Source organism: Diadema antillarum, unplaced genomic scaffold (genome assembly GCF_040938485.1).
Source record: "Diadema antillarum isolate AM-2024a unplaced genomic scaffold, OU_Dant_1.0 scf00000180, whole genome shotgun sequence".
Classification (NCBI taxonomy): domain Eukaryota; kingdom Metazoa; phylum Echinodermata; class Echinoidea; order Diadematoida; family Diadematidae; genus Diadema; species Diadema antillarum.
Genome location: NW_027271069.1, coordinates 2,143,125 through 2,170,646, shown reverse-complemented (window position 1 = coordinate 2,170,646; position 27,522 = coordinate 2,143,125). Strand labels below are relative to the sequence as shown.

At 37.4% G+C, this 27,522-nt stretch overlaps 1 protein-coding gene across 1 annotated transcript; it reads left to right on the top strand.

Moving 5' to 3' along the window:
• Positions 1-774: 774 nt before the first annotated feature.
• On the top strand, positions 775-26,981 carry LOC139723017 (O-acyltransferase like protein-like). Its single transcript, XM_071634295.1, has 16 exons — positions 775-832; positions 1,338-1,447; positions 6,651-6,834; positions 7,454-7,617; positions 11,066-11,135; positions 13,169-13,265; positions 14,506-14,840; positions 16,188-16,355; positions 18,500-18,593; positions 19,842-20,121; positions 20,979-21,058; positions 22,104-22,217; positions 23,052-23,196; positions 23,805-23,988; positions 25,210-25,352; positions 26,859-26,981. Exons 1-16 carry the CDS (start codon positions 775-777, stop codon positions 26,979-26,981), a joined length of 2,349 nt encoding a protein of 782 aa, XP_071490396.1.
• Positions 26,982-27,522: the final 541 nt, after the last annotated feature.

The following is a 27,522-nucleotide window of genomic DNA, read 5'->3' as shown; positions in this document are numbered from 1 at the left end:
ACTATCATTAACACTCAAGCACACGCTTACGATATGTGGTCTGATGCATTTTTCAACTTATAGGGGCCTAAACATTTCCTATTAAATGACGTCGTTTGTTATCATCGCTGACAATTAACTTGTACGTTAGGTATGTACTGTATATATTTTCCTTTGTTCGCAATGCTGAAAATGTTATTAATGATATTATTTTTGTATTGAAAATGTAAAAAAAAAAATCATGATGTTACTTTGAATCGAAATAATGAAAAATGCAGAAATAAGACCAAAAAACAAACAAACAATGCATGTGAGTGTTTTTTTTAATGAGTATTATACCTCTGATTTTGATAACTTGTCATTTGTTACCTTTTGTGATATGGTATGAGAGAACATTTCTTGTCCCGCCTCCATCACCTCTTTCCTCGTCATACTGTAGAGGGATGTTCCTTAATCCCTTGTGTGCTTTGAGTGACGATTTGAACAGAAAAAAAACCTATAGAGCGATTGACTGTCCAAAGTCCCCCGCACAGAAAGAGTTAACCAGGATTACCCAGCATTACATAACAAGACCAGAGTAGCCGTATTTGCATTGATGTACAGGAATGTGAATGAGCTCTCTGAGTAGAGCGAGTCAGATTCTGTATCGGGTCTAGCCGCTTCTCTCCTTCTGCCACAGTCATGCGACAGTTAGTTGGCGGTGCAGGAAACTTCAAGATGGCTGCAAGAGCGACTTCCGGACTTTCCTTACCTTTGCTTTTGATTGTCATATTCGGGATAGCGTGTAACCTGGACATGGCGGTAGGACAACTGAACCCACATGCGGAGAAGTTTTTTTCAAGCATTCCCAGAGGTTAGTGTCAAACTGCTTTGAATTATCATCATGTCCGGGTTTTTTGTAATTTTTTTGTTTGTTTGTTTTACACGATGCACAATAATTGGAGCAAACTAACGTCTACCCAGCGAACAAAATACAAACTTACATCTATGCAGCAAACAAAAGAGTAGAATTCATGATAAGGAAGTTACAACGATTCGTTTGAATTGTCGCTCATTTTCAATGCATCGAATAGTATTGGCATGCCTCTCTGAAAAGAAAAAAAAACAACGATGTACAAGATCGAAGTACGTCTTTAGAAAAAGACAGAAACAGAAATCATGTTTATAGAACGACTGAAGACAAACTAGTGTCATTTATTTTAAGCCAAGGAGGAGAAAAATGAAGAATACAGGAGTTGGTGGCTTGATATTAGCAAAGAAGCATCCATGTGACGAAAAATATTAATCTTACAATACTCCAAGAAGCATAAATGCGGAAAGAATCATAATTTGATAGTATATTCTTTATATGTCTTTAGCACAAGATGGCTATGAAACTATGTCAGCTTTGAAGCAGCATTTCGCCGAAAACGGAATGGACTATGACAGCGTTGCTGAGCTCATGAGCGATGACGTACGATTTGTAGAGGTGAGTCAGGAATAAATTATCCAAGGGACATACACGTACTAGTATTTTGCTGCTTGTTGATAATGCACAATTGTGTGGAATGGATAGACATGCGCATTAGTTTCAGGATAGAATTACTGTTCTTGCATCGTGTTGAAGATGAACTGAAATACACAAAAATACGACAATCATGCAGCAACAGGATTGGTATCAAAACTAATTGAAAGTAAAACTGGAACATTTGTGGAGAAATCGTTGATTACAACCAAATCTTTTTCAGCAACATATTGTGGTAATTATCAAACGACAAAAATTTACTTGAAAATTTATGTTTTTTCACAAAACATTTGTCAGATAGGTTAGCGGATTTATACATACGTTGATTTTTTAATTTTTCGTCCTTTCAAATTTGCATTTGCATTCTCTTTTATTTTTTCAACATTGACTTGCGACGAGGGAGGGAATGATTGTTGTTCGATCCAATATTTTCGAATATTTTCCCGCAAAACTGGACGGTTCCACTCATAGCATAAAAAAAGTGTTGTTACTACTGATGATGATGATGATGTCTGCAATGATTATATTGGTAAGGTTGACGATTATGATGACGGTGATACTATGCCACTTAAAATGATTATGATGATACTTATAATATCTTTTGATATTATAATTGAATGTCGTGATAAAGATTAATTAGTGTCATATGATGAATGAATATGATTATCAATTCGCAGTAAGAACATAACAATATTTCTTTTTTTCATGTGGATTCCTTACATGAGCTTAAGGAGTTCCGACGTTCTTATAATCATGACAAATTCTCACCTGCAATCATTCCGTGTCGATAAACCATTAGACGCCTGCCGTTCAAAAAAGGCCTGGGGACTAACCCCTTCGTTATATAAAAATTTCGTTATAGTCCAACAGTAAATCAATCATGAAGATGATAATTATACAGGTGGTAATATGGGAACATGAGTAAAATACTCCTTTGTTAAGAGAATGCCATTCAAGTTCAAGTTGATTTATTTCACTTCCAACAAACAAATAATAAGTAATGCAAAGAAACGCTCATATACACAGACGTCATGAAATCAGTACCACAATGCGATGAACAGAATAACATTGTAAAAGAGATATACAGGTAAATTATCAACAGAGATACTAATAACTGTTACGTCACTGTGGTAAATGCATAAACAATATTGCTGGAAATGGAGGGGACTGCTAAAAAGCAGAGCTTGTAGAATGCAGTCCCCTCATAGAGAAAAAAAATGTAATTGCAAAAAACAGCAACAACAACAAATTTCCCTAAGAGGTAGCAAAAAAGACAGTGATACACACATACATGCACACATACGGACGCACATTAACAAACACATGGCGGCTCTCTTGTAAGGAACAATTGATGAGAGGATAGAAAGATATAGTAGTGAAGAAGGTAGTAAGTCCGAGGTGGACAGGGGGGGGGGGGGGGGGGAGGGGAGAGGAGAGGGAAATGGTGGGTCATAACCAGGGCACTGGAGGCACAGAAGCACGGGCTCGCTGATGAAGAAAGAGTAGTGAGAATAACGAAGCGACAACAACTTTGAAAATCAAAAGTAAAAAAAAAAAAGAAGAAGAATGAATTATCATGCTGCGTACGAAGTTTTTAAATGATTCTTTAACTTTAAAGAAAATGTATACAAACTTAAAGCTTCTTTTATATCATTATCCAGAGAATTCCAGAATTTTGGTCCAGAAAAAGGTCCTAGTCAAAGGCAAATGATATTCATGGGATTGACGGGTTGGATATGCATGAACAGTTTCATTCTTTAAAAACATGGAATCAAACACAAGGGGGAGAGAATCGTTGGTGAGTTTATACATGAATCGTCCTAATTGCTAACGATAAAGGTCATAAATTTTCAAAACATTATTTTTGCGGAATAAATTATTAGTATGACTTCTCCACGATTTATGACAAATGATACGAAGAGCTTTTTTTCTGTAATAATACTATTCTTTCTGTATAAGTAGAAAAAGTGTTTCCCCATGCGAGTATCCCAAAATTTAAGTAAGGTAGTATCAAAGTAGAATATTACATAAATAGTACATTTTTAGAAAGATAAAATTTAACTTTGTTTATAACACCTATATTCCTTGAAATAACACGACATACAGACTCAATATGCGAACCCCAGGTAAGTTTATTGTCCAGGATTAAACCTAAGAATTTGATGGAGGAAACTTCTACAACCGTGCCTTCCAGGAAAATATTTCTCGGTAAATTTTCCAGCGAATTACTGGACAACATGCATTTATTTTTTTGCAAGATTATTGATAATTTGTTCGCTCCTATCCACTGAAGTAACTTCATTAATTAACTATTTAGAATATCAATTAATCGATCAGAATCAGAATCAGATAAAAACACATTGGTATCATCAGCAAATAATAAGAAAGAAAGGATGTTTGAAGAATTTGACATATCATTAACATTGAGAATAAATTAAAGGGGACCTAGTAAGCTTCCTTGAGGAACACCACAGTTAACATTTTGTGTAATCGATGCATGTCCCTTGATAAATACAAATTGTTTTCGATTAGTAAGGTAACCCCTGAACCACTCCAAGGCCTTTCCTCTGATACCATAATGTGATAATTTGTAAACTAGTATGCTGTGGTCTATGGTGTCAAAGGCTATGGAGAGGTCCAGGAAGACTCCAATTGTATGATGAAATGTATCTATCGCTTTTGAAACCCTATCAAGGAAGGTAAGGATTGCATGAGATGTGCAATGCTTTTGCCGAAATCCGAATTGATGATCAGAAATAATTTTATGGGTGTCATTATTTCAAACTTCGTCCTAATATATCTGGAGTGCAATGAAATCATTGGTACTGCCCCTACGTGATGTAAAGATGTGCACTTACAGACTGCCATAAATGCATGTGCATATAGGATATGCTGAGATTGAGTCGTGTAAGATTAGACGAGGCGCTGCAGAGATTTATAGAAAATTCCAGACTCTGTACTTCTGAATATTTGTTCTCTCAAAATTCTTTCAATGATCACATAGGGTTACTTTTTCTTCAGGTCAGTTCAGTTTATTCAAACCATATCAAACATAACAAAAGTACGAGACATAACTGCAAAAATTCAGAATGATAGGTTTGGGACCCCAGTGAAGCATAGCTTGTGGTCGGGGCCCCTTACTATCAGTATATGGCAAGGTGTACCATATTTACATGGAGTATGTACAAATAATAAATGCAGACAAGTACACGTATACCACCTCCCCCATACACAACACAACGCACGCACACACACACACACACACACACACACACACACACACACACATACACACACATGCATGCACATTTCACACATGGCTACCTCATCTCATTTTCTACATTTTTGTGCCTAATTTTAATCTGTCGAAAAGGTGTCTTTTACACAAAATTTTGAATCGAGACAGTGTAGTGGAATTAATTATATCACGAGGCAACTTATTCCACTCTGTAACACAGACTAGTCCGAATGAATTTAAGGTAGTTTGTGTTCTTGCATATGGCTGATGGATGAGGTTACTCTGGCGAGTATTATAACGATGGATGGAATAATTTTCCACAAAAACATCATACAAAAATGTATATTGAAGAGATCGACATTTAAACATAAATATCAAGTATGGAAGAGAAACCATTTTATCAAACGGCAAAAATTGTAGCTGCAAAAACAAAGGAGTACTAGATGATCTATAGTTTGAATGTGTTATGTACCTGACAACTTTCTTTTGAAGAACATGCAACTTATGTAGGTCCCTACATGAATCTTAATGTGTGGCCCCAAACAATATTGCAATACATCAAATGAGGCATAACAATTGCATTGTATTAAGTAACTAGGGTATACTGGGGAAGGAAGAACATTTAAACATTTAAACATAAATATCAAGTATGGAAGAGAAACCATTTTATCAAACGGCAAAAATTGTAGCTGCAAAAACAAAGGAGTACTAGATGATCTATAGTTTGAATGTGTTATGTACCTGACAACTTTCTTTTGAAGAACATGCAACTTATGTAGGTCCCTACATGAATCTTAATGTGTGGCCCCAAACAATATTGCAATACATCAAATGAGGCATAACAATTGCATTGTATTAAGTAACTAGGGTATACTGGGGAAGGAAGAAACGAAGTTTGGATATTACACCAACACTGCGAGACACTTTAGTACATACGTTATTAAGTTGTTCTTTCCAAGATAAAAATTCCTCAACTGTAACCCCAAGAAATTGTACGTGTTAACTGCGGTTAATCTGATGACCACCAACATCTAAGGGAATAACATTTTCAGGGAAATTCTTCCCTCTGGATCTAAATAATACACTATTCGTTTTACCAGTATTTAATAACAGTGTGTTACAACAAACCCATGCACAGAGGTTACACATTTCAGAAATAACTGACTGCATTAGAGTGTGAATATTCCTGTGAGAATATAGCAAGCATGTATCATCAGCAAAAAGAGAACAAGTAAATGATTACGACGAATAAATGATATCATTTATATAAATCGAAAACAAAAACTTGTCGACGAAATAAGTGCCATTAACACGTGATTGTACTTCAGTCTTTACATATTTTGTGTTACTGACAGTTTACATTAAAAAAGACATGGTATACGCTCTTCACATATATTCAATTTCAATTTATTTTCATATTTCTCGATGAAAAAATGCATCAAATATAACAAAATTAAATGAAGTACATGATTTCAAACTGGAGACATAATAAAATATTGCAAACATATAAAACATATAGTGGTCGATCTATGAAGTTTGGAATCTGTGAATGAATGCTAAAGAAATATGAAGGAACCTACTTGAAATATGAAGGAACCTACATAGAAATATGAAGGAACCTACTACTATATCAAGGATTCTAGTTGTATTACTTGTGTTGGTGGGAATGCGTACTACAATCATAGTTATTAAACATTCCTCCATAATATGTCTAGAATTCCTCTATACCAAATTTACAGCACTTTGCAAACTTATAAACTTCGTTTATTGATGGCCTTTATTGCAATGTACAGCTGTACTTTATGCGTCTAATATCTGCAAAAGTAATGTTTCTGTTGGGAATGCAAACGTGAATTACTGAATAAATGCATGAAACTATGGTCTCTCTCCTTTTGTCTTTATTGTTTCTTTGCACGTTCTTGTCTAAAGTTCATGACGAACGGTCTGAAAGATGTGGTTAAGAAGGCGAAGATCCAAGTATCACCCACTGGAGACCGTTCGTACATCCTGGACGGGGAGACTGGACCCCTGGGTGTGGTCTCCGCCCGGTGCGTCGACGACAACCTGCAGTACTTTAGTGACATAAGAAATAATGTCCCCTACGCTAGACGAAGTAAGTTTCTTCCTCGTGCACCCGACGTTGATCTTCCCTTGTTTATCATATTTATTTTGTTTGTACGTTTCATAATGCAGGATTGGCCTGCGCAGCTTTCTCTTTTTCTCTTTTGTTTGCTATTCTTATGGTTATTGTTGTTATCTTTCTCATTAAAACTATATTGACAATACAGCAATCACGATGCGTTTCCTATTCAAACGGAATAATTGGTGAGAATCTTGCGAGGTAATCGAACATCCCAGCGTAGGACTTTCGCCTGATGAATACAATTGCCCTCAATCAAGTTTAGAAAAAAAACAGAATACAAAAGCGTTTATCTTTCTCTCCCACCCTCGATTCCTTTCTGTCTCTCTGTATCTCTCTCTTCTTCTCTGTCTTCTTTTATGTATGTCTGTCTGTCTGTCTCTCCATCCCTATTTATCTATGTATCTATTTATCTATCCTTCTATCTATCTACTTATCTATCTATCTATCTTTCTACGTATCTACGTATGTATGTATGTATGTGTGTATGTATGTATGTATCTATCGATCTATTGATCTATCTCTTTCCATGCATCTCTCTTTCCCCATCATCCGTGTTTTGCTGTTCTACCCTCTTTCTGTCTCTCATTAGTGTACAGGTCTCGCGGCCAACTGCCTTCAGAGCAGAGCTTGTATACACTTGGTTTCCAGGACTACGGGGACTCGTGGCTATGCGAGTCAAACAAGGAGAACAAAACTTCCGGTGTGCCCGCCTTCGACGGCCAATACTGTTACAGTTACATCTATGGCATCCCGGTATGTACACGCCGAACTAGCGATGGTACCTCCATCTAGAAAGCATACAGTGTATCTGTGAAACAAAGATAACCGTAACGTCAATTTTCTTTCCATGTTTATCTATACAGACCGTTAGTTATAACGTAACCCCCTGTCTCCGACATTTATGCATTTATTGATTATTATTTTTTACTTTTTTTTTTGGGGGGGGGGGCAAAAGTCGATTGTATTGCGAAGATATAAAGTTCTCCACTGTTAGATTGATTTTAATAGTGAAAACACCTTCTATTCGTTTGAACTTTGACCTCACTCTTCTTCCCAAATTCAACAGGGACACATAACGAATATCTTTTTTCATTCATTAGAAAGTACTATTTAGTGCGCGTGAAATTACATCTCTGATAAAGACTAGTTTTGAAAATAACAAATCCTTTGTATTTATTTCAATTCAATTCCATTTCATTCCATTCCATTCATTTATTTTGATTCAATTCGATTCAATTCATTTTCAATTTGTTCTGATTTATTGTATGAGTATGTAGTGGCCATTTCAATTTCTCAGTTAAAATGGAGCCTTGAGCAGGAAATTGTGACTCCCAATATGTTTGTACATGAGTGCAGAGTTTTGTTTCTGTTTAGTTTTGATTTGTCCTTTTGATGTTCCCTCAATTGCTAACTCTCCTCATATGCTTATTTTTATGGCAATTTTTTTTTTTCTCAAAGGTAATGGCTAGTACCTGATCAGTGGGAATCAGTGGAAATGCTGGGGGATGATTGTTCCAATGCTTATTTATTCATTTAAGAGTATACAAATAATGACTGCTATGAGGGGCACAGTTAAAATTATGGGCCCGAGGTGATGTGAAAACCGTAACTATGCCCGAAGCGAAGCTGAGGGCATGGTTATGGTTTTCACATCACCGAGGGCCTACATAATTTTAACTGTACCCCGAATATCAAGCAGTCATTATTTGTTTTATATACCGAAAATATAGATTTCGAAATATAAATACCGAAAATATAGATTCTAGTCTCTTTTACAGCACTTGTAATCAGTGCTGATCGACAGCGCGGCGGTCGTATCATTGGTGCGTACACAGTGATCATCTATGTGTACATACAGTGTACGTGTACTACCGTAACAAAGTAACGGGGTTGCGACTAGCCTGTCTCCAAACCAGTCTGCTAGTCTCTTTTACAGCATGCTGATCGAATGCGCGGCGGTCGTATCATTGGTGCGTACATAGAGCGATATATGTGTACGCGGTCGCGACTGTCTCTAAAACCTATTTACTAACTGTGCCCGGGCCCCGGTCACAGTGACTCAAAAATAGGGCACAGTTATTTTCATGACTCCCCTTTTAACCAATCAGATGAGAGGATTCTAGAAATGAGGTAAATAATACATTATATGTGACCGTGCACCTCAAAACGAACATAAAGTCGCACACACTGATTTCACGTGAGGACTGAAAATAAGTGAAATGGGTCAACCTAGCCGAACTTGACTTTTTCATATTTTCTGAAAAACGGGTCTTCTTTTACATCATGCTAAAATTTTGGGTCATAAAACGGGCAGGAAAGTGTGTTTTTTTAGCAGTTTATCTCGAACATTTTTGGTAGAATAGTGTGATTAGGTGTGTCTTTAGAATCCCTTTTTCATTTCTGAAAAACCTTGTCGACACTCTTCACTTTCAACTCTAATAACTTTTGAAAGGATAGTGCTACTGCTTTGAAAGTTGGCATTTATTATGGGCAGCATGTGTTAATGAGGCATGCTTAATTTCAGTTTAATCTAATAATCCCTTCATTGTTGTTACCCTGGTGGCTTACTTCCTGTTTTTTGTCCCATTCATCGCACAGCCAGCACGGTTTCGTAAAGATTAAGCGCTTGAATAGACACTGTACTTCAGAGCCTCTTTTCTCAGTTCACACTTTTCCTGAGTTTGTGCTTTCTTTCCAATATTTAGATAGATTAGGACAGTCCATTTGATTTGAGTTATATCTCATTTTAAAGCTTAAAGTCTACTCTTTCAGAATATGGTCTTAACTAGAAATTCATGTCTGGCGACTTTTTGTTTGTTTTGAGGTGCAGGGTCACATATATCTATTGTTGTGTGAAAAGTATTTCCTTCAGAATGGTCTCATATTAAAGTAATGTGCAGATCAATGTTTCCAGGGTAGCATGCCTCTACAGTGTCAGGGCGATCGTTAACGAGCCGTTAACGATCGCCCGTCATATACATATCATTATGCATATGCATGATTATCATTACGCATATCAGCATAGCGTATGTTATCATCTTATCCGATGTCTTCTGCTACCGCAACCCTGCCTTTGAACGGTTTAATCGATTTTCCTAATACTTGGCGGGATGATGTGTATCTCCATTCTATTTGCATTCTTTCATCCGTATGAATCCGCATCATAATTAAAGGCTGCCGCCTGCCGTCCGACAGATAGGCTCGAATTTACGAAGGTGGTACATAATCTGTCCATGTTTAAACCATGTACAAAGATTGTACCAACTTCGTGAATTCGGGCCATATCGTTCACTTGCATAAGAAATAAATTTTCAGACTGTAATTACGTGGCGCTATTTGCATAAGAATAAATGTTTGGTCATTGAATTTGACAGGTTTTCCACAGCTGTTTGTGGAAATACGGCATTGCGTCATACTTTGACAAATCGCAACCTCCGGTATCGATAAGTAGATGAAGATAAGGAACTAGATATTCTTTGTAATGCTGGGATAGGTGGGGGAGGAACGATGAGCTCCCATGAACTTTGACCCTCTACTAACTAAGAGACATCGACATTGACTTATTTGGCGCAGTTTGTTGGCAGCGGCAGGGTTCGGGAATCCGCAAAGAGGAGCTATACTTTTTTCTCTCTTCTGAGATATTGTGATATCTTTTGCAAAGACTACTATGCTGGTGTATGACAACACTACTCAGAATAGGCAAACAGGGACAAGCGAAGAAGCATTAGTTTTAGTATTTGGAGTGTTGCTTAAATTGATACAATGAAGACCGACGATATCGTCGTATAATTGATAACAATGGTGAAGTTTTGTGATGTATACCGCCAAAATCAAACCAGTTGAAAACATGATTAAAGCCAAACAGAATTAAGAAACACAAATCTGACATGATTTTGATGGTGATCGTTACTTCACCTGCCCTGAAATTAAACAGTCTGTATATGATCCAAAATGATTAAGATTAACTCATTTTTGTTTGAATTTCAAAGTTTATTTCTCTTTTCGACAAAACATAAAACATTTCGCTTCCTTTAATAACGGAGAATAAGGCAAACAGAACAATGTAGAATAAAAAGAATACACAATAATTGAGAAACCTTCAAGTAATATTACATTGTGATAAAAAAAAAAAACAGATCTGGTCGAAATAAAGTATATTGATGAATAACTGTCATGTCCACTATTCGTCTCGTTTTCACAGATGGCCGGATGGGGTATATGCACACCGAGTACATGTACCCAAGACGAAATACAGACTGTCTATGCTATCTGTGAGTATAAGATCACTTCTCTACATGCAACATGCAATATAACATCAATTGCAATTGACTGTCTTGACAAAGACAGTTGGTTCTGCCGAGTACAGTGATGACGTCACGGCGGGATTTTTGTGATGCAGTTTGATTATCTAAAATCGTGTGTTAGAATTTTCATTACAGTCCGCATTATAATAATACAAAGATACCTGCTTGAGTTTTTATTTTCTATTCTTCTTCTTCCCTCTCTCCTTCTCTCTTTGGCTGTTCTTATTCTTCCATCACCGTATCATTGCCTGCCCAGAGAGGTGTAAGAAAAGGAGAGACAACTCCCTCGTAATTCATGCAAACACATGTTTGGGTTCAAAGCGTTACAATGGAATGTCTAGCTTTCCACTATACGCTTTGAAGTCATCATGCTCTGCAACCGCTCTAGTTGCAAGGCGAAGTTCGGAGATGAAAAACGCATTTCACCTTTCGTTGAATTACAAGCTTTATTTCCCCGTAAAATTTTAAATCGAATACTCGAATTGATTAAGAGTAGTTTAGGAAAGAATTCAATATTATAAACATGTATTTCTAGTTTCTTCGTAATGCGCAAATCGAAATGAAATGAAAATTAGGCCCTCTTAAAAACCTTTTCTATAATGCGCACATTTCCGCATGTTAGTTTTCTATCCTTTAATCTTGGATATTTTGATCTTTCAAATAAAGTACTTCGCTTAAGCGTGTTCCAGCGTGCTTTTAAACTATTTGCTGTTAAAATTGTCAGTTTTACACTGCATTTTGATTCGCTGCTCCAATTCAAGGTACACAAATTCATTGTTGCCATCACATTGAAAGAGAGAGAGAGAGCGAAATGCAGTATAGGGGCAAGTATTTCTAGATGTGAGAGCGCTAGTCTCGATTATTGATGCTCTCTTTTTTCAAAGCACCGGATTTCCACCTGTATAGTTAAGCGCATAACTTCTCGGCGGTGCCGCGCATCCTTCAAAGGAAAGAAAGGAGTTGTCTCTCCTTTTCTTACACCTCCCTGGTCTGCCCACACATGCGCAGTCTTCACTATAATGACATTATAAAGATATGATTTTTGCATGTATTTTGTTCCGCTGTTTCCACTTAGATGTAGTTTCCATTTCTTAGAGCTTGTGTGGTGTTTTTTTTTTTTTGTCAATAGTCCGCTGGGCAAACTTCAAAAACTTTAAAATACAAGCTGATTATATTTTCAGGCAGTGTCATTCGAATATAAATTATCTGCAATCCCATTTTATAGACGATAATTTCTGTGCACTTGGCAAAACGTCAGCGTGGAAAAGCATCCTCAGAAAATTTTGCATGCAAAATAAAATAATTTTGTGGGAAAAAGAAACGGAGGTAGAGGGACTGACTTAAGTACAAAAGGGGAACATTTGCTCTCGCCTTTTCTCTTTGACAGATAACTGAAAAATGATATTGCACAAATATCTGTAAGTTGTTATTGTTTTTTGTTTTCGGCAAATCCTCTTTTTGTAGCTTTTTTGTAGATTTGTAGCTTTTTTTGTAGATTTGTAGCTTTTTTGTAGATTTGTAGCTTTTTTATGTCGCGCTTCTTGAAGTTTGATACTGTCGCAGCTGTCGAACTCTATTCATTATGTCTGCATCGATTAGAATGAGTTTTTAATCAATTCCAGTTTTCCCTGATATGTTGCTTACAATGGATACAGACAGTTTTGCAAAAGGAGCTGTAGGCATATCGATGAATATAATGTGTAAAAAATTCGGCATTGTTCGAAATTTTGTCATTGAAAATCTGATGAAATGGGAAAAGAAAATGTAGAAAGCAAACCAAGTGAGGATTAGAAAGGAAATTAGAAATTTGTATGGAATTAAAACATTGCAATTTCCCCATGTTTCAGAGAAACTACCACAACTCTCCAACAGTCCAAGCGAATTACTGACTATTTCACATTGTAGACTAAGAAAAAAGTAAGTACTATATCTTGCGTGTGTTAATACTACTGTGTTGTTGATGTTGATTTTTAATTTTTGTTTTCGTTTGATCGTCGCAGGGTGGTTTGTGCTTGGAGCAAGTGAATCGATGTTCGTCGTAAGCGAATGCAACTCACCTGATTCGCAGCCTTGGCGGGACTGGGATATCGCTTTCCTGTAAGAAAAGCTAACCTCCCCCCCCCCCCCCCCCCCCCCCGTTTGATTTCGAATGGGGTATTACAGTCACTCATACACCTGCCTCCGTCTCCCTTATACAGTGGACTCCCAATATAACGAAGTTCTCGGGACCTGCAGTTTTCTGTCATTATAATGAATTTTCGTTATAACCGAACAAATTAAATAATAAAAAACAAAAACAGAGCGGGTAATGGTGCGGAGTGATTGTTTTACTTCGTTGTATTAAACTGGAATTTCGTTATAACCGTGTTCTTTATGACGGGAGTGCACTGTTCTTTATTAGATTGATGAGGAATTCGTATAGAAATGTTTCAAGTACAATAATCATTATTCCAGCCTTACTGTAGACAACATTTAGCCTAAATTTTTGGAAAATGATGATTTTTTTTTAAATAATAATAAAAAAGATAGAAATCTAGCGGTAATATTATGGACTTTGAGAAAAGCTTGCCATCGGTCTTGCTTGTCCAAAACGGCTTGCTTACACGTTGCATGGTTTTCATGACCTCTGTGGCAGTCACAACCCGGTGAGTTCTTGATGAGAAATGAAATGAAATGAAAAAGATATCGATGAAACGTGACGAACATGAATATCCAATGGCAAAGATATCTAGAAACTTATCCTGTGAAGTATACCATGGCTTGATTGCTGACGAGTTGAAGTCTTGACAAGGAGAAGTGCAATGTTTGAATCAAGTCTCGCACACACGAAAAATACGTTTTCTCCCTAGAGCCCCCTTGACTAGCCTTTAGTGCATTGATATTGGGGGCAATGAAGGCAATGACATCATCCCTACTGAGAACTGTACTTTAACTAGGAAACCACGCTGTATAGGAGTATTGATATTAACAGTATTCAATAATTAATTATTGAACTCAAAGCATTCTACTTCCAGTCAACGAAATGTGACATCATGTTCACATCGTATTAGGGCAGTTACCTCCCCCCTCCCCATCCCCCATCCCCCCCCCCCTCCCCTCTCCCCGTGGCTAAATGTTATACTGGTTTGATTAAATGATTAGAGTAAAGATTAGGGTCAAGTTTAGAGTTAAAGTTTGGGTTAAGTTTAGGATTAGGTTCAGGATAAGGATTATGGATGGGGATGGGGAAGGGGAAGGGGAAATTTCCCAGGGTGTAATTAATTGCTCTTTTCACATATCGTAAAATTGAACAAGTGTATCATCGAGTCATGTTATGAACCTTTTCTGGTACATACAGCTCAATCATGGCGTTTATGGCAGCTCTAGTAATGGTCGGCTCTTCCTACGAGTTCATCTTTCACAAGCGAGTTCTCAAGAACAAGGTCCTCCGGGCGCCGATCAAAGGAGCGGAGGAGAACATCTACGAAGAGACGATGGACGAGAAGAAGATGGTCGATTCGTCGGTCGATGACCCGGATGCAATCAAGCACGCAGCCGATGTGAAAAATGGCGGGATGGTGAATGGAGGCTTCCAGAATGACGAAAAGAACATGTCCCACAAACCCACATCCCTTGAGGTCGCTGAGCGAGGAGAGGTTCAGGAGAAAAAACCGAAAGTCAATCTTGGTTGGGGTGAGCTGCATTTTAGGATAAACATTTGAGAGTAAATACATGTACTAGTATTTGTATTTCACAAGATAACTGATTCAGACTGAAAAACAACAACAATAACCTTGTTCAAAGTAATGCAGTCATATCTATACAATTAGATGATTACTAATTAAAAGAAAGCAATACATTTAAAGTTTAAAGAATTGTAGTGAATCCATTATTGACAGTAATTCAAAACAACTTCACTTCAAACAAAAATCTGACTACAGGCTGAAAATGGTTTTGTGTACATTCCTAGAAAAAGAAAAATATGGGAAAAGAAAATGTAGAAACACTGCACTTTGGGTAACTTTTGAAAACTCTTTGAAAAATTTTCATGATATATCTGCCGCTGCAAGATATCGAATCTTATACTTAATTCAGTGAAAATGCAATTTCAAAAAAAAATTATAACATTATGATAACTTTATTTGAAGAAAAACGCTGAGTTTCTACTTTTGATTCCATACCGTTGAAAGTTGAAAGTTTGTTTAAAGTACTGACTAATTGTACTTAGCAAAACAGTGGTATGGACGATGGGAGGTGAATGGTTTTAGAACTGGTAGATGAGACGGTTTAAAAGAGAAGAATGCCCATTGTGTCTAAAACATTGCGAACCATTTGAAGTCGACGGAAACGATGTAACATTAAGTTATTTGTCAGAGACTGTCTCTGAAGTTTGACGTGACGAGAACAGAGCACTGAGGTGAAATGTAAAAGGGAAGTACTTTCGTATCAAGGTATCAGAGAAGCATATTATACTTTGACACATTATGGCCCAGTGATTCCAACACCTCATGACATGATGCTTACAAAAGTCGGTAAGCATCAGAGACACCGGTTTGCAAACAAGGGCCATAACGTTCCATATCAGAAGTGAGATCTTAAAGGGAACGTACAGTTGTGTCTGAGACCTAACTCCAGGTTTCTAACATTTTTGGAGAGATAATGAGAAAGAGAAATGTTATGAAATATGAAAGAACATGTAATTCAAAGTGGGATTCAACGTTTAATTGATGAAAAGTGGTTTTGAAATGGCTGAGATATCCAAAACAAAACAATATAATACCAGGTACGTATAAGGATCCAACATTTGATATAGGATCGCTTTGTTTTCAATTTGTTTTCGGATTTCTCGGCCATTCCGAACCGATTTCCATCTTATTTACTTTGAATCCCTCATAGAATGATATGCTCTGTATTATTTTACAAGTGGTTTCTTGGTGCCTCGCGAAAAGTTATCAGCCCAATTCTCATCTTCACTAATCCCTTTAAACGCTAAACATCTTGGTTGTCTTTTTCCTTTCTTCTTCTACTTCTCGAACGAAGGTATACTTGATGGAATTCTGATGTCCTTCTCGGCGTTAACAAACCTTCCCAAGATGCTCAGTGCCAAGAAATCCTCCAGCACTCTGGCGGCCCTGAACGGCATTCGGGTCTTGAGTATGTGGTGGGTCATACTCGGGCATTCCTGTCAGTTCTACTTTGGATACCTTGGTGAGCATTTCAATTGGCTCATTTTTTTTTCTTCTCTTTTGAACGCAAAATTTGTTTCCTTTCATTTGCATTACTTGCAGGCAAACTTCAGGCCAATGAGGCAAACATGAGCTATATTCCCAATAAAAGAAACCAATTTCCAAATACCAATTTCCAATGAGGCAATCAGTCTAGCCAAGCCATGCCTAGATGCTGTAGATGGTCTCTTGCTTCAAATATACTGTCTTTTTAGTAATTCTGAAACCATAAATGTTTAACAATAACAATGGTATTATTCGTGCATGTAATATGAAATGCACTTTTGCATTGCTCCTTTGTCATTCGGTTATGTTCTGTTTACATTTGTCACACCCAAGTAAGTTAGTTCGATTTGTTTTGGGAAGCAGCATAAAAACGAACGAAATTGATATTAATGATGATGACAATAATTGCTGCAATAATACGCTCTATACTGGACACCTGCTGCTGCTGCTGCTGCTGCTGCTGCAGTGTACGAGGCATCACTTTGCATGCACGGTGCGAACAAAATGAGAATACAAATGTGTATGTATGTATCAGACCGTACATCCGGGATATCACAAAGCAGATTGAAATCAACTTTAAGACAGCAAAGCAAAATAATAATAGTAACACTTTTTTCCCATACGTGTCAGCACGCCACGGCATGCTGTCATATTTTAATCTATTCCCAATTCATTCTGTTTCAATTGATTCCACTGTCAAGGAAATTAAAGATAGTGATTTCCCTGTTGGAAAGAACACAGTGTCTCACAGTGTGAGAAACACAGCTTGAAGACAGTGTGAACACAGAGTGAAATCTCTTCACACTGTTAAAGGGGATTTCACACTGTTAAAGGGGATGGCTAGTAACTGATCAGTGGGAATCAGTGGAAATGCTGGGGGATGATTGTTTCAATTCTTGTGGGATTTATTTAAGAGTACATTATATATCTATTGTTGTGTGAAAATCATTTGCTTCAGAATGGTCTAATATTCAGGTAATGTGTAGTTTAATGCCCCGTTGATGTACATGCATGCTAGCATGGAACCATTAAATTGCACATTCCTTGATTATGAAGCAAATAATTTTTACACAACATTATGAATCCCACAAGAATTGGAACAATCATCCCCCAGTATTCCCACCGATCAGTTACTAGCACAGTGAACATAACGTGAGTCATCAATTCCCAGTGTTAAAAAAAATACTATATGTGACCGTGCACCTCAAAACGAACATAAAAGTCGCACACACTGATTTTGCGTGAGGACTGAAAATAAGTGAAATGGCTCAACCTAGCCGTACTTGATTTTTTCATATTTTCTGAAAGAGCGGGTCTTCTTTTACATTATGCTAAAATTTGGTATCATAAAACGGGCAGGAAAGTGTGTTTTATTAGCAGTTTATCTCGAACATTTTTGGTAGAATAGTGTGATTAAGTGTGTCTTTAGAATCCCTTTTTCATTTCTGAAAAACCTTGTCCACACGCTTAAATTTCAACTCTAATAACTTTTGAAAAGATAATGCTACTGCTTTGAAAGTTAGCATCAATTATGGACAGAATGTGTTAATGAGGCATATTTAATTTCAGTTTAATCTGATAATCCCTTCATTGTTGTTACTATGGTGGTTTACTTCCTGTTTTTTGTCCCATTCATCGCACAGCCAGCACGGTTTGGTAAAGATTAAGCGCTTGAATAGACACTGTACTTCATAGCCTCTTTTCTCAGTTCATACTGTTCATGAGTTTGTGCTTTCTTTCCAATATTTAGATAGGTTAGGAGAGTCCATTTGATTTGAGTTATACATCATTTTAAAGCTTAAAGTCTGTTCTCTCAGAATATGGTCTTAACTAAAAATTCATGTCTGGCGACTTTTTGTTTGTTTTGAGGTGCAGGGTCACATATGAACACTGTGAAACCACACTACAGTGTGAAATAATCTCCACACTGTTAAATTCGAACATTTGTACGTAGTCGAGACCATGTGAACACACTGTGAACACACTGTGGAGAACTGTGTTCTTTCCAATAAATAGGGTTCACTATAACAAACTGCCAAATCATGAATGTGATAAAAAAGTGAAATGGCATAAAGAGTAAAAGAGACATCACATTTATTGTATTCTTTATTCTACGAAAAGCGAACCCACTTCAAACTTTTGAGATCACCTACAGCTTTGGATTTTTGGCCATTGTGAACGCAACCTTCTCCGTGGATACGTTTTTCGTTTTGAGGTATGCATCTTGTTTTGTTTGTTCCGTTTTGTTTTTGCAGTTCAATAACTTTTCTTGAATCTCATACGTCTTTATAGCGGAATCCTTTGTCTGTTTATTGCAGGGTGATTGGTAACTTAGCTAAAGAGGCAACTCGTGACACAACTATATCTTTATGGGGGTTCTTTGAATATTACAGGCTGTCTTATTTGGTGAAAATGTACATTCAAAGACGTTATTATTTGAATGATATAACAAATTGTGTCTTCGAAAATTGTTGAAAAAATAAGTAGTTTAAATTTTACGCACTTACATTTTCAGTTGCCTGGATTTTCCAGTCTTGCACATGCGACGACTCAAAAGAATTCGTCCTAATAGGCCTACAGTTCGTCCTCGATTATCCGGCCATGTCTGGAGCGGCGCTCATTCGGATAATCGAATTGGCTGGATATGGGAGACACAATGTAATTATAGCTGCCGTCCAAGCTGCCGTCTCAGTGCACTGGCAGCTAGGCAGGTAGCGGTACCCCGCAACGGTGGTGTAATCTATGACAGCCTGCGCAAAATTGTAGTCCCTTCTTCACAAAAATATACTAAATCTTTATGTAAAAATCATACGTGTTTTACCTCAGTTCTGTCGGGAATATTGTAGGTAATTCGTGTGACTTTTGTTGAAATTTTGATTGAGTCACTGTTTTTCTCAATTTTCGGATTAAAAAAAAAAGTCCTTTTCACTGCCTGAACGCGTCCGGATAATAGAGATTTCCGGATAAAAAGAGGCCGGATAATCGAGGTCGAACTGTAATGATTAGGAAAATGTTGTCACGTAATTGAAAATGGAGTTTAAGATTCAACCAGAAAGTCGATTGCAGAAAAGAAATGACAGAAGGAGCATCGAATAGAGACCAACATACCTCAGGTGATGAGAGGAACAGCAATTAGTCTATCTAAGCATAGAAGAGAACTGATGGATAGGTTTTGAACTACCAAGCAGAAAGACTTAGGCCCTAGTGTTTGTTCAGTATCCGCATGTTCAGTAACGCAGCTTTTAAAAGAAGGTCATGCTCTGAAACAAACAAACAAACGAATGATAATGATGTTGAGATCATGTTAAGCTTTAATCGACACCTATTATTATTATTATTATTATTATTATTATTATTATTATTATTATTATTATTATTATCATTATTATCATTATTATTTAATGCTTTTGCTTACAACTTTAAGCTGGATTTTTGTTTCCTCCCTAACCTGGGCATTATGCAGTGGGTTCCTTGTGACCTTCTTCACGTTGAAAGCAATTGACAGTAAGAAACTACACAGCGGCTTCAGCTGGGCCGTCTTCTATTTCCACCGTTGGTGGCGCCTGACCCCTGTCTACATGGCTGCCATGGGCATTTGGGCGCTCCTAATGCCCCACTTCGCTGAAGGGCCCCGCAACCAGGGCTTTCACGACTACAGTAGAAACGCCTGCGTCAACGTGTGGTGGACCCACCCGCTCTACATTAACAACTTGTATCCTTGGCCATACAATCTGGAAACGGCTGTAAGTTTAGCCTACAATGATAAGGGGGAATCCCGGGACGATTAGAAGTTAGTGTGGTCGAAAGAGCGAGGTTTTATCAGCACAACATTGAAAATTTGACTAAATCGGATTAAAATAGTGTGACATCAGAGTCATGAATCGAGAGCTTACTATTGATTCGTGGTGACGAAGTTTGTCAAAATAGGAATATAATCAATTTTGATAATTGACAGTTTAAGAAAGGTTTTGTCAGCAGAGCACGTTAAAACAGGGATTCGAACCGAATAATGTCTAATGTAGTTTCACCATTTGTGAAACCGTTTACAAGTCACTGTTCATTTGTCATTAGTAAGAGTCACTGCATAAACAGAAATAAAATAAAGGAAAATTTGATGGAATAAACATTTACGCTTCTACATGTTACGCAAAGTCTGTGTACATTATATAATCACTCTTTGTTACTCTTTGTGTGCTTGCATATGCCGATTGGCAAAGAAGACCCCATGGTGTTTTAAACATATTTCAAAGTCCTTGTCGAAGGAAGGTTATGCAATTCGTCCATCTCCAAAATATTAAATTCTATAGGAAAAGCAAAGGTCCGAATCTTTCTATGCTTGTTGCCTTGTTGAGTTGATTATTTTGGTTGACTTTGTTTCGAATGTTACTACACATTCGTTTGAAATTTGGCTAAAGTGTACTTTCAATTTTGTTTTCATTTTCGAGGAAAAGGGAGTTCAAGATATTGTCCTGCCTAAGACTGTATTGCAGTGATCTTATACCGAAGCGTATTCCGCGTAATTACTGCCCCTAACGGCCAATCGGATGATTTCTTTGTTTTGGTTTGCTTCTCTTGTTTCGCCATGCCTTGATGACTAAAGTGCATGGGATGGAGTTGGTACCTGGCCAATGATATGCAGTTCTTCGTCATCAGCCCAATCATACTCGTCATCTTGTACAAGTAAGTCCAGTGACAGGATAACTAAACCTTTCCCTATTCCCTAACATGCAATCTTTTGCTTGATAGCATGGACTTTTATAGCATGGACCGTGCGTATAGAAAGTAGAATATTTCAAATTATGCATTTCCTACCGAAATCGCACCCTTTTGGCTTTGAAGTATCAATAGAATATATATATATATATATATATATATATATATATATACATCATATATATATACATCATATATATATATATGTGTGTGTGGGTGTGTGTGTGTGTGTGTGTGTGTGTGTGTGTGTGTGTGTGTGATTCCAGGCTTACACTGTATATACAAAACTACTTGAAGTTGTTATTGTCTTTCATATAATAGTAATACGTAACACACGTGTGGTTCTCTTTAAATAGTAAATACAGATAGAGTACCTGAGCAAAGTACGATTAACGCTAGCTGTCTGCTTGTGACTGTGGTGTAGGAACGTAATTCTGTTACAAGGGAATCTGGGAAGGCGAAAAGGCGAGTAGTGAGAACTCGTCTTCTCGACTTCTGGGACCAATGAGACGAAAAGAGGAGTAATAGGAGTATAGTTTTTTCTCTTCTTTTCGACGTCTCTGACCAAAGAGGCGAAAAAGCGAGTAGTGATATCTTGTCTTGTCGCCTTTTCTGACCAAGAAGTAAAGAAAAAGGGCGATTAGTGAGGTCACGTCTTCTTGACTTCTTGGACCAAGGAGCCGCAAAAGCAAATAGTGAGAACTCGTCTTCTCGACTTCCTGGACAGAGGAGGCGAAAAGAGGAGTAATGGTAGTATAGTTTTCCATACTACCTTTCTTGAATTCGAGATGGCGAAGAGGCCAGTCGTATGATTTCGTCTTTTACTACTTGTCCCTCGGTGCGAGAAAATGAGACCGGGATCCCATCTTCTCGAATTCTCCGATCCAAGAAAGGTGATATCTCATACCCAAGATGTCGAGAGTATAAGGGGGATATCTCGTCTTTTTGGTGTAAGTGCTATGCCCTCTGTACTTTCTCTCTTTGATAATTTCTTTGTTATTGTTGTTGACAGGAGCAGAAAAGCCGGTCTTGCACTGATCACCTCTTTGATGGTGGTCTCACTATCGTCGATGGCTGCACTGACGTGGTACTATGGATACACCTACAACCCTTACGGCACTCAACCGTAAGTGATGTTACTGCTTGAAAGCGACTACGTGATGAACGCAACCTTCAAGCATTTCATTACTTCGTTTCTATTCATGCGACTTGGTGATACCAGTCTGAGTTTTAGCAATGGTGCCAAAAATAAAGCTACATCTCTAGAGCACTTTGGGAGTCCTGAATGTTTTTTTTTTCATAGTTCTAGTTATCGCATGGCAGTCCTCGAATATTTTTTTTTGACCCAGGTATAATTCTAGGCAGCTGATCAATGATAGTTCTACACAATTTAAGTTTTGCATAGCCGTAGTAACACAAACTGAAAAAGTTATTCAATAGTCAATCGGTTTGCAATTGAAAGCCGCAGCGAAGGTATGTCATCAGAACATACATGCACAAACATTGTTTGAAAAAAAAACCCCGCTGGATTTCTGCAGTTCTGCCTGTAATCGATCTCCATGAATGATATGTACATTGCTTATAACATTGCGGTAGTTCACTTTCAGAAACTTAACTGATCTGCGTGATGATGTTCGCTTATAGAAATGTCGACAATCATACTCTCACCGCCAGGATGTGTACTAGCAATTATTACCATGGGAACAAGGCATTCATTGATTAATTCGAAAACTAATATTATGTTGGAAAATAGTGAGAATGGTAAACCGTTCAGACATAAAACTATTCAGCTTTCATGAACATTCCTTTCTTTCACAGCTTTATACTTATAATACACTACCAGATACACTATAAACATGGGGAACCGTGCAGTGTTTATTTTTTTCTTTAAATTCGAGCACTTTTCAACCATCTTCTCTAAATTTTAGTCAAACATGAATCATTTTTGCTCTCACGCCAGATATTACAACGACAATCTCGGTGATAATCCAAGCAAGGACACGACATACGCCAAGCCCTACACCCGCATCCCAACTTACCTTGTTGGCATGGTAACAGGATACATCTTGTTTTCTCTGCGAAACAAAAGAGTGAAGATGCCCATTGTAAGTATTCAACATCATTTATCGTCTTGATTGACATCGATGATTTACGCCCATGTTTTCGTCTAATTTCATTTGTCCGATTCGATCCGATTATGTTCCGCACATTGGTGGACAAACCAAGTGAGATATAGATATAAGACACAGACAAAAGGTGTCACGTTCTATTGGATGACAAGAAATGCCATTAGATTACTCGTCGCAGTCTTAAGTTTGATAGCTTTAAAGTTTTATTCATTAGTAACAAAGGAAGGGAATTGATAACCGTTATAAAAACCGACGATTTATAAGGGGGGTGATATCATGGTATCTTGATACTACTATGAAGTCACAAATGTAGAGTTCCCTATTCTGTCATTAGTGGCCGCCATGTGCCATCGCACTCCCACTATAAGTATACGTAGTGTCTAATTTACGTACTTCACTAAATCCATGCACAAGGTTTGTTACTGCCCCCTCTGTTAACCTATTCACTTAATTTATGAGAATTCAAAATTGTAATGTAATCCCTCCCTTCCATTTGTACTAAATGTATTGTGTATAAAGGTTCCTAATATGATTGATTATACAGTCGTAGTAAGTAAATGAACATGGCGAATCTATTTCAACAGCTTGTTGCCAGTCTAGGCTGGTTCTGTGCACTGGGAACACTGTTCGGAGTGGTTTACGGCATTTGGGGTGGTGCCAGCCGTTACATCGAGCAGTGGGAGTCGGTTCTTTACCTCACTCTCAGTCGAGTTTCCTGGGGTGTGGGCGTGGCCTGGATGATCTTTGCTTGTCTGACTGGATATGGAGGTGAGTGGTTCCTTGACACTCTGGAAGGGTTTGGTGGCAAAACGATTTAACTCCAGTCTTGTAGATTTGATACACTTGGGACAAAAACTGCTTAAAACCCGAATAAAATAATAGAATAAAAATGGGGTTCTTTTCACTGTAACTTAAAGAATTTCCCTTCTTATGCTGCCAATGAGGTACCACTGCAAAGCTTTTAGTTTGTTCCATTCAATGATGGACTAACTTTAAAATGTTTTAATAGTGGGTCTTGGTTTTGCTATCAAACTCTTCAATTTCATCCAATATCCTTAAAAAAGAAGGCGGAACTTTGTATTATATGATGATTAGGTCGTATTGTTTTGCTGATATGCAAAGCAACAGAATTCCGTAGTGTTTTGTGTTTTTTGTTTGAGCACGCATCATTTTGCCTTCCTTATGACTTGTGCCATCTTATGTGTAATGTATTTATATCGTACTTTCAATGTATTGTACCGTATTGTCTGTTTCTGTGTCAAATGATAACAATGATGTTATTATAATGATGTAAAAACGAGAGTTATGAAAGTGAACTATTTACGAGAACACTTCCTGTTATCGATCTTTCCATTATTACATCGTGTGAAAAGAAAATTAAATATTTGTCTTTACCCGGAATTGTGTGTCTCTCTGTACGCAAAGAACCTCTATACAGGATTTGTCAATTTATGATTTTCGTTCTTTCTTATGATTTATGCGGCTTGAGAGTTATCATATAGCTCAATCAATGCAGTGCACGGAATGAAACCCGTCCATCAATAATTTCCCTGTCTAGAATATATTCTTATGGCTAATTTTTTTTTTGAGGGGGGGGGGGGGTTATTATGTATTCTATCACATGCATTCAACAAAAGGAACCGGTTCACTAATACAGTGTACTTAAAATCATTGCTTTCATAGTTGGTTCCGTCATATTTTACACTGTTATTAAAAAAAAAAATAGGCAAAGGAGCCTTAGCATTGATTCCGTCATTTTGTTAAAAATATCCTTATGTTACATATTTGTTCTTGAATCATTTACTTTTGTAGCTGTACGTTACAATTGTTTTAAATTGTATTCAGATGAATTTGTGTTTTATATAATATATATATATATATATATATATATATATATATATGTGTGTGTGTGTGTGTGTGTGTGTGTGTGTGTGTTTGATTTATTAGTGGAAAAGTGAGCAAAAAAAAAAACTGTTTTTGCCTTTACAGGTTTCATTGGCGTGTTCTTAGAGTGGGGATTCTGGGTGCCCCTGGCAAAAATGTCATACTGCGCTTACCTGATCCATCCGGTCATCATTTACAGCGGTGTCCTCTTTGACAAGACCCTCTACCATTTCAACTACATGTCACTGGTAAGTTCCTCCGACCCCTCAAGTTTAATCTTTCTTATATTCAATAGGATACAGTGGACTCCCTTTATAACGGAGTCCTCAGGACCGGCCGTTTTCTTTTGTTATATCGAAATTTCGTTATAACCCAACAAATAAACACTATAACAACACGTAGAGTGAATAATAGAGTGAACAATAATAATAATGATACTTCGTTGTAACTTCTTTGAGGACGAATCCAGAGTATACTTGGCCAAGCGTTTATGGGAAATGCGTGTTGCAGGAAGATCAAACCGTCTTCAACTGGTTAAAACCGTGTTCGTTATTATTAGGGGAATGCATTGTTTAGAGTCAGATTAACTCTACCGCCGATTATAGGAATGTATATTCACAAGCCATGAGAGGGAGAGCCTTTCTTTCAGTATATTTCTTGGGTGTTCGTCACGAGCTCAACACCCACGAGTCATACAGCCAACGAGTCATACAAACCAGGAGTCATAATTGCAGCCCACGTGTAAGACAGCCCATGAGACAATTAGCCCGTGAGTCACATGGTCAACGAGCTGGACACTAAGCGATCAACACTCACGAGCACTCAAGTCAAAGAGGCTTGCGAACTTTCAGTCCAGCAGTTCGACACTGTCATTGAAAACAAGACCCACAACCTCGACTGCCTGACTCACTGGCTGTAGGCCAATGACTCCTGGATTTTTTTTTTCCAATGTCAACCTCATGGGCTGTATGTCCGGGTGTCGAGCTCGTCGGATGACACTATTTTATTGGCGACAATGCCTTTGATTTGTTAGAAGCTTTGCTCGTTTAATGAGGATGATAAGATAATTATATCCTACGTAAAGGAACAAAATGCCAAATTGCAAAGTAAGTAATATTTGACAGATCGAGTTTACGTTTGAAGTTCTCCACATAGTCTCAGTAATCAGAAGACCATTATAATTCGTGTTTTAGCAAGATTTCCCCAAGCCATTGGCTGCTTATGTAAGCTGGTAATCTGATTGTTTTTTTCTGTCGTATTCTGCTCGTCGCGTATATTTGATTTTTTCCAACAGTTTAGGCTTGTGTATAACCTCTGTCATTGGATTTAGGTAGATATTTACTATGATAAAAACGTCATAGCGCTTTGTTTCCAGTGGAAAAGGCGCTCTATAAATGTCTATTGTTATTATTATTATTATTATTATTATTATTATTATTTGAATTTTAGTCCAATTCACTGACAGTCAGGAAGTAACAAATCAAACAAATGTGTCTAATTCACACAAACACAATCATATACATAAATTCGGTTGCCTAACGTTTTATTCAGAAGAAGAAAAATTCCAAATACACCGTTTCTCCTTAATTCTGATTACACAATGACCGCAAAACATATCGAATAAAGCAAATTCTTCATATGTCGATTTCCTTTGAAATTTTCCCACCATCCTGCCTCAAGCTCCTCTGTATTGCAATATGAAGTCATAACTCTGTATCACCAACATTCGCTCGACATATTTTGTTCCCCTCCAGAGCTACACATACGTTGGCAACATCGTCTTCTCTTACGTCTCAGCAGCCATACTTTCTCTGGTGGTCGAAGCCCCGACAATGGGTCTTGAGAAGGTCATGTTTGGAAAATTCAAGACTTCCTAATCAACTGGACCTTTTTCTTTCTCTTTTTGTTGTACTTAAAGGGATGGTACAGTATTGGTGGAGATGAGAATTCGGCTTTTAACTTTTTGCGAGATACCAAGAAAACACTTGCAATAATAGTACAGAGCATACCTTTCTGAGAGGAATTCAAAGTTTGTTTGATGAAAATCGGATTTGGAATGACTGAAACATCCAAAAACAAAATAAAACAAAGCGATCGTAATAAAGCATGGGTCCCACACTTTATTAGAATCGCTTTTTTTTTTGGATATCCCAGCCGTTTCAAAACCAATTTTCATCGAATAAATATTGCATTCCTTATAGAATTAGATGCTCTTTCATATTTCATAGGAGGTTTTCTCATTATCTCACAAAAAAATGTTGAAAACCTGAAATTAGGTCTCAACCAAAACTAAACGATCCCTCTAATACCATCAGGTCTCAACCAACAAATATAAAATGTCTTGATAACGCATTTGTCTAGATCTTTGTGAACTAGAACTATTTCGGGAAAAAAAGAGGAACACAAAAAGGAAACACT